This window comes from Oncorhynchus tshawytscha, linkage group LG18 (assembly GCF_018296145.1).
Source record: "Oncorhynchus tshawytscha isolate Ot180627B linkage group LG18, Otsh_v2.0, whole genome shotgun sequence".
Lineage (NCBI taxonomy): Eukaryota > Metazoa > Chordata > Actinopteri > Salmoniformes > Salmonidae > Oncorhynchus > Oncorhynchus tshawytscha.
The window spans coordinates 23578984-23591284 of record NC_056446.1 but is presented as its reverse complement, the minus strand read 5'-3'; the positions used below and the strand labels follow the sequence as shown (position 1 = coordinate 23591284).

At 46.6% G+C, this 12301-nt stretch overlaps 1 protein-coding gene across 4 annotated transcripts in view; it reads left to right on the top strand.

The window, feature by feature from the left end:
* Positions 1-12301, top strand: part of mthfd1l (methylenetetrahydrofolate dehydrogenase (NADP+ dependent) 1 like) — a 94329-nt gene that overhangs the window by 60484 nt on the left and 21544 nt on the right. For all 4 annotated transcript variants that reach the window (XM_024378198.2, XM_024378195.2, XM_024378197.1 and 1 more), the window contains 2 exons: positions 8548-8687; positions 9646-9687. In XM_024378198.2, coding sequence (XP_024233966.1) covers positions 8548-8687; positions 9646-9687 — 182 coding nt within the window. The remainder of the gene's footprint in view (positions 1-8547; positions 8688-9645; positions 9688-12301) is intronic.

Sequence of the window (12301 nt, the reverse complement as noted above, 5' to 3'; positions counted from 1 at the left end):
GAGTCCTGCCCTGGTCCTGGCTCAAGCCTCTGGCCCTAGTACTTCAGGGTTACTGCTTAGAGGAGTCCTGCCCTGGTCCTGGTACTTCAGGGTTGCTGCTTGGATGAATCCTGCCCTGGTCCTGGCTCTAACCTCTGGCACTGGCTCTAGCCTCTGGCCCTGGTACCTCAGGATTGGTGCTTGGAGGAGTCCTGCCCTGGGCCTTGCTCAAGCCTCTGGCCTTGGTCCTGCCTCTAGCCTCTGGCCCTGGTACCTTAGGGTTGCTGCTTGGAGTCCACGCTCCAGACTAGGGTTACGAAGCTTTCTAGGAACTGTGGAAAAGTTCCGTTAGAAGAGGAAGCAGATTTGTAATCGTAAGAGCCTGTGGAATGCATTGGAGTAAATCAGCCTAATCCATCAATGTCAAAGCATACCTGACTCTTTCCATATTTCTCTATCCATCCTCCCCTCCCTGTTTTACTCTCCTCTCATCTCCTCTCACTCTTTTTTAAAATCTCCATTCTCAGTCTCTCTGTGAAAGAATAATGGGAATGTGTGTGTTTTTGCCTGTGGACACAGAGTGGTAGTGAACTGTCTTTAAGGGCATGCCCGGTGTGTTTAGTCCTAGCTAAACCCACAGTACTACTACTTACCACCTAGTTACAGTGTTTGTGTGTGGCCACCTTCATGCCCAGGTAGTTACTGTCACGCTACTGACCTGAAGGAATGCGTAGGCAATACGCTCCCAGTGTAGAGTTTCACAACACAGTCAGGAGGAGAGAAGTGTGGAAGGGGCCATATTATCCCTTCCTCTTTTTCCTTCCTCGCTCTCTCTTTACCTCTATCTCTCCTGTGTTCATAGTCCCTCTCCTGCTCCCTGTGTTCGTAGTCCCTCTCCTGCTCCCTGTGTCCGTAGTCCCTCTCCTGCTCCCTGTGTCCGTAGTCCCTCTCCTGCTCCCTGTGTCCGTAGTCCCTCTCCTGCTCCCTGTGTCCGTAGTCCCTCTCCTGCTCCCTGTGTCCGTAGTCCCTCTCCTGCTCCCTGTGTCCGTAGTCCCTCTCCTGCTCCCTGTGTCCTTTGTCCTGCTCCCTGTGTCCGTAGTCCCTCTCCTGCTCCCTGTGTTCGTAGTCCCTCTCCTGCTCCCTGTGTTCGTAGTCCCTCTCCTGCTCCCTGTGTCCGTAGTCCCTCTCCTGCTCCCTGTGTCCGTAGTCCCTCTCCCCTGTGTCCGTCCCTCTCCTGCTCCCTGTGTCCGTAGTCACTCTCCTGCTCCCTGTGTCCTTAGTCCTGCTTCCTGTGTCCGTAGTCCCTCTCCTGCTCCCTGTGTTCGTAGTCCCTCTCCTGCTCCCTGTGTTCGTAGTCCCTCTCCTGCTCCCTGTGTCCGTAGTCCCTCTCCTGCTCCCTGTGTCCGTAGTCCCTCTCCTGCTCCCTGTGTCCGTAGTCACTCTCCTGCTCCCTGTGTCCGTAGTCCCTCTCCTGCTCCCTGTGTCCTTAGCCCCTCTCCTGCTCCCTGTGTCCTTAGCCCCTCTCCTGCTCCCTGTGTCCTTAGCCCTGCTCCCTGTGTCCTTAGCCCCTCTCCTGCTCCCTGTGTCCGTAGTCCCTCTCCTGCTCCCTGTGTCCGTAGTCCCTCTCCTGCTCCCTGTGTCCGTAGTCCCTCTCCTGCTCCCTGTGTCCGTAGTCCCTCTCCTGCTCCCTGTGTCCGTAGTCCCTCTCCTGCTCCCTGTGTCCGTAGTCCCTCTCCTGCTGTCTCTGTTTGTTACCAGACTCTCAGGTATGTTAGGAAATTATCCTCCCCTCTGAGGCTCCTCAGACAGCTGTGATGCCCTCTCCCCCTTTCCTCCCCTCTTCCTCTGTTCTCCCTCCCTACCTGCCTCCCATCCCTCTTGCCAAGAACTAAACACCAGAATCGTGTGGATATTACTTATTACAGTAAGTTGAAGGTGACAATGTAATACTATCCTTCTCACATGTTTTAGTTGTGGTAGTTTAAGTCAGTTTCAGCCTTCAGTCTTGCACTGACTGTAGTTTAGATAAGAGAGAGATCGAATGCACCCTGGGTGGAGGCTAGTCCCAGACAGACTCCCATTTTGAAATGCATTCCACATGTCAGATTCCTGCTATTCCTGCATCCTTAGTGGTCTGGTCTGGTGTGGAGGAGAGGGCACTCAAATAACCTCTAACAACAGGGACACTGGGTTTTCCCCTTTGTACAAAACACACAGATGAAGGAATGTGGATCCATTTGAATAACTAGACACATCCAAACTTGTTAAAATGTTGAGCTGAACACAAATTTGACTACTTTTGTGCAGACCTCCCAATGACATTAATGCATAGGCTAATTCAGGTGAATAACACACATTTAGTTTCTAAAGTCAGGATTGGAACCTGAGAGAATAATGTAAAGAATGGAATAAAACTTGTTAGGAATAGGTTTAATCAGTGATCGTATCTCAAATCTGCATTTTCATTCATATTGGGGGAAAATGTTGAGTTTTTTTGGGGGGGTGGAGAAACTAGCGCTGACCTGGCTTACTTTTCAGGCCTGTGTGTGTGTGTGTGTGTGTGTGTGTGTGTGTGTGTGTGTGCGCGCGCTGAGGCTGGGCTGCTACTGCTCCAGATCTGTGACTGGTAGTAACCCTGAACAAGCCTCACTACTCCCCTGCTCTGTCCTCTGTAGCCCCACAGCTTTTCACAACAATTCTCACTAGTTTGAGTTCACCACACAGACCAGGAAACTCACAGGGGCTTCCTTTAGACATCCTCTGGGTTACCGTGTTGTTGTTTCTGTCTTTCTCTCTCTCGTACGCGGCGGTGACTGTGTGTGTGGTTGTGTCATTGGACAATCACAATTTGAAAGGATCATCATTAATCCACTACCCAGGTTTTAAAATGAGACCAAAATAAGCTTTTTCTCTGGTGATCACTTCATTGCCAGGACTTGACAGTAATACCATGTTGTCACAGCCAGGATAAACACAAAAACAAATTCCTAACCCTGTAGAAATGCAAGAAAACAGTCTGCTCTCCGTAGTTCACCAAACATCTTGCTAAATCCTTTGGTTAAGATTTGGACATGCGTTGTTGATTTTAACAAATGGAAAGGCCACCAGTTGAAATGCAGAATGTGTTTTTTAGGCCCCAAAAACTACCGCATCTCTGACGGATGGCTTAATGACATTGAGGTTAAGCAGAGCAGACCCCCCTCTCTCTATCCCTCTCTCTGTCTCTCTCTCTCTCTCTCTCTGTTGATTAGCCCATATAACAGTGTAGCCATGATATAATACACACCTTTCATTTTCTCATGGAAACTCACCCCCTTTCCAGAAAATAGTCACCACAACCGAGGGATTGTATTTTATCGTTTGTCAGTCTGTAACATTTTGGGTTCGAGGACGTCTCTTCCTAACCACACTCTCAATACATTAATCTCTTCTGTGGTCAAATAGCTTAAATACACTGTTTCAATCTCTGTTTCTGTTCATTTTCCCATATGCATTTCCAGATGAGTAGAATTTTATGGATAAACACATTTTCATCACTTGTTAAACTCCGTTTATATTGTGGACTGTGAAATTCTGGGCCTGACTTTTTGGAGTGCTCTGAATAGCTAGAAGGAACAGTATGGTGGCGTGTGTCCGTGGTCAGTTAGACATGTCAGATGTTAAATGGAGAATCTACACACTTGACTTCTAAAACACACACAATTGCAGGTGATTCCCTTAATTACTGTAGGTCCAAATATTTATTAAATCCTTTTAATCGACATCCCTTTATTTGGGATAATCCAGGATTTAACTGGCCTAGGGTTTTCTAGAGTTCAACACACACATGCATGCACTAACATGACAAACACACACACACACCTCTGTTAGGAATGCCACCTTTCACCAGTGGAAACAGTAACTTCCCCCGACATCCCAGGGAAGTGGCACAGGAAGCCCACTGAGAGGGGGTGTAGTCTGGGAGGAGCTGGCTGTCATGGCCTGGAGCCTGGAGGAGCCCTGGTGGGGGGGCACAGCCTACTGGGGCAGGGCCAGTGGACCAGGGGTCCCTACTGGAAACATCCAGGACTGAGATTCCTGTGTAAACAACAGGAAGCAGTCACAAGGCTGGTTGTCTATGTTGTCATTAGCCCTTTGCTAGCTCTTTGCTGACAGTTTCAGTGTGATGAAATGTAAACCTGTAGCCCTAACAGTGTTAGTGGTGTTAGCTGTCATCAAATCAAATGTTATTGGTCACATACACATATTTACAGATGTTATTCTGGGTGTAGCAAAATGCTTGTGTTCCTAGCTCCAACAGTGCAGTAATATCTAACAATTCAAAACAATACACACAAATCTAAAAGTAAAATAATTGAATTAAGAAATATATACATATTTCATACAATATATATATTTTAGGACGAGCAATGTCGGAGTCGCATTGACTAAAATCAAGTCCAGTATATACATATGAAATGAGTAAAACATGTCTATGTACATAGGGCAGCAGCCTCTAAGGTGCAGGGTTGAGTAACCGTGTGGTAACTGGCTACTAACAGTGACTACGTTCAGGGCAGGGTAATGGGTGGAGGCCGGCTAGTGTTGGCTATTTAACCGTCTGATGGCCTTGAGATGGAAGCTGTTTTTCAGTCTCTCGGTCCCAGCTTTGATGCACCTGTACTGCCCTCGCCTTCTGGATGATAGGGGGTGAACAGGCTGTGGCTCGGGTGGTTGATGTCCTTGATGATATTTTTTGGCCTTTCTGTGACATTGGGTGCTGTAGGTGTCCTGGAGGGCAGACAGTGTGCCCCCGGTGACGCGTTGGGCAGACCGCATTACCCTCTAGAGAGCCCTGTGATTGCAGGTGTTGCAGTTGCCGTACCAGGCGGGGATGCAGCCCGACAGGATGCTCTCAATTGTGCATCTGTTAAAGTTTGTGAGGGTCTTAGGGGCCAAGCTGAATTTCTTCAGCCTCCTGAGGTTGAAGAGGTGCTGTTGCGCCTTCCCCAGGCGCCTTCGCGCCTGGACCATTTCAGATTTTCAGCGATGTGTATGCTGAGAAACTTCAAGCTTTTCACCTTCTCCACTGCGGTCCCGTCGATGTGGATAAGGGTGTTATCCCTCTGCCTTTTTCCTGAAGTCCACGATCAGCTTTGTTGACGTTAAGGGAGAGGTTATTTTCATGGCACCACTCCATCAGGACCCTCACCTTCTCCCTGTAGCTGTCTCGTCATTGTTGGTAATCAGGCCTACTGTTGTGACATCTGCAAACTTGATTGATTTGGAGGGGTGCGTGGCTACGCAGTCATGGGTGAGCAGGGAGTACAGAAGGGGGCTGAGCACACACCCTTGTGGGGCCCCTATGTTGAGGATCAGAGAAGTGGAGGAGGTGTTTCCTATGGTGTTGAAGGCTGAGCTATGGTCAATGAACAGCATTCTTACACAGACAGACACTTGTCCAGATGGGATAGGGCAGTGTGCGGTGCGATGGCAATTGCATCGTCTGTGGATCTATTGGGGCGGTAAGCAAATTGAAATGGGTCTAGGGTATCCGTTAAGGTAGTGGTGATATGATCCTTAACTAGCCTCTCAAAGCACTTCATGATGACAGCAGTGAGTGCTACGGGGCAATAGTCATTTAGTTCAGTAACCTTTGCTTTCATGGGTACAGGAACAATGGTGGACATCTTGAAGCAAGTGGGGCCAGCAGACTGGGATAGGAAGAGCTTGAATATGTTCATAAACACTCCAGCCAACTGGTCTGCACATGCTCTGAGGATGCAGCTAGGGATGCAGTCTGGGCCGGCAGCCTTGCGAGGGTTAACACACTAAAATGTCTTACTCACATCGGCCACGGAGAACAAGAGCCCATAGTCCTTGGGAGCGAGCCATGTCGGTGGCACTGTATTGTTGTCAAAGCGGGGGAAGAAGGTGTTTAGCTTGTCTGGGAGCAAGACTTCGGTGTCCGCGATGTGGCTGGTTTTCCCATTGTAATCTGTGATTGTCTGTAGACCCTGACACATACGTCTAGTGTCTGAGCTGTTGAATTGCGACTCCACTTTGTCTCTGTGCTGACATTTTGCCTGTTTTATTGCCTTACAGAGGGAATAACTACAATGTTTGTATTCTACCATATTCCCAGTCACCTTGCCATGGTTAAATACGGTGGTTTGCGCTTTCAGTTTTGTGCAAATGCTGCCATCTATCCACGGTTTCTGGTTTGGGTAGGTTTTAATAGTCACCGTGGGAACAACATCCCCGATACACTTCTTGATGAACTCCGTCACCGTGTCTGTATATGTTTTTCTTAGTGGCTACCTGTAACATATCTCAGTCCGCATGATCAAAACAATCTTGAAGCATCGATTCCGATTGGTCAGACCAGCGTTGAATAGGCCTTGTAGACATCCCGGAAGAGGGAATAGCAGTGGTCGAGTGTTTTTCCAGCGAAGGTACTACAGTCAATGTGTAGATAGAACTTCGGTAACATTTTCCTTAAATTTGCTTTGTTAAAATCCCCAACTACAATAAATGCGGCCTCAGGATGTGTGGTTTCCAGCTTGCATAAAGTCCAGTGTAGTTCTTTGAGGGTCGTCATAGTATCGGCTTGAGGGGGAATATACATGGCTGTGACTATAACCGAAGAAAATTCTCTTGGGAGGTAAAACGGTCAGCTCTTGATTGAGGTATTTTAGGTCTGGTGAGCAGAAGGACTTGAGTTTCTGTACGTTAATCACACCATGAGTAGTTAAGCATCACACATACACCACCACCTTTCTTCTTCCTGAGAGTTCTTTATTCCTGTCTGCGCGATATACCGATAACCCAGCTGGCTGTATGGACGGGGACAGTATATCCGGAGAGAGCCATGATTTCGTGAAGCAGAGTATGTTACAGTCCCTGATGTCTCTCTGGAAGGAGATCCTTGCCCTGAGTTCGACTACTTTAGTGTCCAGAGACTGAACATTAGCGAGTTATATACTCGGAAGCGGTGGATGGAGTGCACATCTCCTGAGCAGCCTCTGGGATAAGTTCAATTGCCCTGGGGGGTACAAATAAAGGATGCATGTCATTGCCCTGGGGGGTACAAACAAAGGATCCATTTCATTGCCCTAGGGGTTACGAACAAGGATCCATTTCATTGCCCTGGGGGGTACGAACAAGGATCCATTTCATTGCCCTAGGGGGTACAAACAAAGGATCCATTTCATTGCCCTAGGGGGTACAAACAAAGGATCCATTTCATTGCCCTGGGGGTACAAACAAAGGATCCATTTCATTGCCCTGGGGGTACAAACAAAGGATCCATTTCATTGCCCTGGGGGTACAAACAAAGGATCCATTTCATTGCCCTGGGGGTACAAACAAAGGATCCATTTCATTGCCCTGGGGGTACAAACAAAGGATCCATTTCATTGCCCTGGGGGTACAAACAAAGGATCCATTTCATTGCCCTGGGGGTACAAACAAAGGATCCATTTCATTGCCCTGGGGGTACAAACAAAGGATCCATTTCATTGCCCTGGGGGTACAAACAAAGGATCCATTTCATTGCCCTGGGGGTACAAACAAAGGATCCATTTCATTGCCTTGGGGGTACAAACAAAGGATCCATTTCATTGCCCTGGGGGTACAAACAAAGGATCCATTTCATTGCCTTGGGGGTACAAACAAAGGATCCATTTCATTGCCTTGGGGGTACAAACAAAGGATCCATTTCATTGCCCTGGGGGTACAAACAAAGGATCCATTTCATTGCCCTGGGGGTACAAACAAAGGATCCATTTCATTGCCCTGGGGGGTACAAACAAAGGATCCATTTCATTGCCCTGGGGGGTACAAACAAAGGATACATTTCATTGCCCTGGGGGGTACAAACAAAGGATACATTTCATTGCCATAGGGGGTACGAACAAGGATCCAATTCAAGTCATAATGCTGGTGAGTTAACGCTGCTCTGATATCCGAAAGTTATTTCCAGGAGTATGTAGTAACACAAAAATTGTTCTGGGCTAATAATGTAAGAAATAGCACACAAAACAAAATACTGAAATGCTGCTTAGGAGCTTGAAGTAGAGCTGCCATTTCTGTCGGCGCCATCTTGAGCCACCTTCAGCATAGCTGTGCTATCTGGTAATGAATATCTGTCCGCTTTCTCCTTGTGACTCATACAATGGTGGCCCTCCAGGAAGCTGTATCTTAACAGAGCTGTCATTGCAGGTAGACTATTTGCTTGTGTTGGAGTGTGTTCAAGGGCTGTAGTATCAGAGGCCCTGGACCCTTTACAGACCTCCAACTGAACCAGCCATTCACTCTAGATTTACTCCCACAGAGATGGGAGAGATAGAGAGATGGGTAGAGGGGGAGGTAGAAAGTGATCATAACATGGCTTGTCTTCGCTGCAGTGCTCTTTGAAGATGTATCCGACTAAACTGAGGACTTGGTCACATGTAATGTCAATGTACTGTAGAACTAAGTTACAGAAAGTGAAAACAAACACAGGGCTGATCTGCCTATGCTTTGGACTTATCTCACTTTCTGTCTAACTCTGGTGTTGACTCCTACCCCCTTCTCTCCTCTCTACAGTGACTGAGGCTGGTTTCGGGGCAGACATCGGGATGGAGAAGTTCTTCAACATCAAGTGCAGGGCCTCGGGGCTGAGGCCAAACGTTGTCGTCCTGGTCGCCACAGTCAGAGCATTGAAAATGCATGGTGGCGGTCCCAATGTGAGTCATCCATCCATTCTATCAGTGGTGTAAAGTACTTAAGTAAAAATACTTTAAAGTACTACTTAAGTAGTTTTTTGTGGTGTCAGTACTTCACCATATATATTTTTGACAACCTTTACTTCACTACATTCCTAAAGAAAATAATGTACTTTTTTACTGCATACATTCTCCCTGACACCCAAAAGTACTCTTACATTTTAATGCTTAGCAGGACAGGAAAATGGTCCAATTCACACACTTATCAAGAGTACATCCTTGGGGGCCTCCCAGAGACCCTGGGTTCGCGCCCAGGCTCTGTCGTAACCGGCCGTGTCCGGGAGGCCTAGCGTCAATTGTGCGTCTCTTTTTTTTTTTTTTTACGAGTACATCCCTACAGACTGATCCGGTGGGCTCACCAACGCTTCAGAGTTGCTGTCTGGTTTGCTAAATATAAGGAATTTGAATTGCAGTATTTTACTGGGTGACTTTTACTTGAGTCATTTTCTATTATGGTGACTTTTACTCAAGTATGACAATTGAGTACTTTTTCCACCACTATAATACTAATATAGCAAGAGAACTTTATTGTTCTCTACTGTATAGGGCTAACGTTATAGGATCTCTGCAATTCTAGGATCGAGTGGTTACCATGTACATCAGTAAATGGCCCACTGTTGTACATGTCTAAGGACGAGACATTCTGTGATTATAGTGCTCTGGCTTATGTGTTCATGCCGTATCCATAAACTCAGTGATTTGTGTGCTGCATACCTCCCTGGAATAAATGCTTGTTTCTAGCCTGTATTAGATAACCCGGGTCCGAGAGTTGCTTATCTGCACTAGCACCTGGACCGTTCATTTCAGTTTCCTGGAATTGACTGTACCCAAGTTGATACACAAAACTAACTGTGAAATACATTATTTGATGGTGATATATTTTTTGTTTGAATATGTGCTAAAATGACTGTTCCTGCAGGTCTCAGCTGGCTCACCTCTACCAAGAGAGTACATAGATGAGGTAAGACATTGGAGAGAGAGCACTTTGCATGGTTTGAAACAGGGTAGTACAACTATTTTTGTTGTCCGTGGCAATGTGAGCTTATTAAGAGTTGACTCCCTTGTTCCCCAAGTTTAAAAAAAATACCAGTGAAAAAAGTATTCACCAAAGTCAGCAGACAGACACTTTGTGGCATGAAAGAGCTGGGAGTTGAGCATAGGCTACTGTACCATAGGCTACTACTGTACCATAGGCTACTACTGTACCATAAGCTACTGTACCATAGGCTACTACTGTACCATAGGCTACTACTGTACCATAGGCTACTACTGTACCATAGGCTACTGTACCATAGGCTACTGTACCATAGGCTACTGTACCATAGGCTACTGTACCATAGGCTACTGTACCATAGGCTACTACTGTACCATAGGCTACTGTACCATAGGCTGCTGTACCATAAGCTACTGTACCATAGGCTACTGTACCATAGGATACTGTACCATAGGCTACTGTACCATAGGCTACTGTACCATAGGCTGCTGTACCATAGGCTACTGTACCATAGGCTACTGTACCATAGGCTACTACTGTACCATAGGCTACTGTACCATAGGCTACTACTGTACCATAGGCTACTGTACCATAGGCTACTGTACCATAAGCTACTGTACCATAGGCTGCTGTACCATAAGCTACTGTACCATAGGCTACTGTACCATAGGATACTGTACCATAGGCTACTGTACCATAAGCTACTGTACCATAGGCTGCTGTACCATAAGCTACTGTACCATAGGCTACTGTACCATAGGATACTGTACCATAGGCTACTGCTGTACCATAGGCTACTACTGTACCATAGGCTACTGTACCATAGGCTACTGTACCTGACATGAACATGATGTCCTCCTGACCAACATTTGATTTGCATGTCTCCCATTGGTTCCCTGACTTGATGATGATGATGATGCAGGGATAGAAATTGATTAGGGAAATGAAATAAACATGTCAGTGGCTTTATTGAGAGGTGGAGGGGTAGGGGGGTTGTGGTTCGATCTAATCACTGGGTTATGATCATTAACATAACCTGATTTTGTCTAAGGTCAGGATAGCCTTGGTACTATTAGATACAGTTAGGAAGTCATTTGCTCATGTAAGACCTATTACCATGTTGTGCAACACAACATTTCCTTTCACATTTGCCACCACAATCAACAAATCAAGCCTTTGTTTGTTTATTTGTTTGTGGGCTTGATAAAATGGAAGGCCATACATATCCCTGTCCATAGGTGGCAACGTTGCGCCCTGTTAACATTACAGACGTGGACTTGAGGAAGGGTGTGTACAAGGGTTTTTTAAATCCAGGCCTTGATGTTCTGCATTCTTTTTTTTCTTTTTTTTAACTAGGCAGGTCAGTTAAGAACAAATTCTTATTTTCAATGACGGCCTAGGAACATTGGATTAACTGCCTTGTTTAGGGGCAGAACGACAAATTTTTACCTTGTCAGCTCGAGGATTCGATCTTGCAACCTTTCGGTTACAAGTCCAACACTCTAACTGCCAGTTCGCATACAGTACTTCCCCTCTAATAAGGGACTGATTTAGATCTGGGATGCAAGTGACAAGTGAGTGGAATATCATTTAATCAATCAATCAGCCAGCAGAACAGTGGGACTTAGCACCTGGATATGAATGTCTCTGGTAATACGGAACACACCTATAAACAGGCAGATTTCATAAGGTCAGATGAGGTTTATGGTTTTAGGGGATGATGCAATGTCACACTATACACATGGATAGGAGGGAAGAGGAGAACGAAGGAAGGACTAAAAAGAGTATCTGACATTTCCAAGTTCTGCCCTAGCCTCCAGCCATCCCCGTTGGTCCTCATTCCTCTTTCTATTCCTCACATATAGACATGCATCGCTCTCTCTCTCGCTCTCTCTTCAACATGATTTGAGGTAATTATTTGATTAGCAGGGCAAATAGACCCTTGGCTTGGGTCTCCGGTCAGGGAGGGGTCTTAATAGAGATGGAGGTGGGGGGTCTGTATGTTCAAACCCCATGCCTGGTTTAAATCACTCCTCTCTCAAAGGCTCCTCAGCTGAGCAAATAATGAAGGGGTGTTAGCTAAGTTAATTGTGAGGGCTGTAACGAGAAGCAGAAGGGCTTGAGAGAGAAGAGCCAGGCACAGAGCCAGGCACAGCAGAGTAACTTTAGGGCCTGGAGACGACTAAGGACTGGGTTCTGGATAGGCCAGTCGGTGGATCCTGGAATATGACAACTTTGGTGCTAAACAGACAGAGTTTAATTATCTCTGGGAGTATTGCCTGTCACGCGCAGTCACCACGTGCACGCACGCACACCCACTCTGACAAATTAACCTGTGTGTTCTTCATATGGGATGTCATATAGTTGGGATTGTTCCTTCCCCAGAGAGTATCAATGTTGCTATAAATCAGGATTTGAGCTCCTTAGTGAGTATTGCCTCATCCCCCCCAATGTCTAAACTGTTGAAGGCGAGCCAGTGTTGCTCTAGACGACTGAGCTACCAGAGGGGACTGTAGCAGGGATGCCAATAGGTTCAACCTTCCAATTCTCCTGACTCTGTAAAAGACCTGGCTCTTACAAT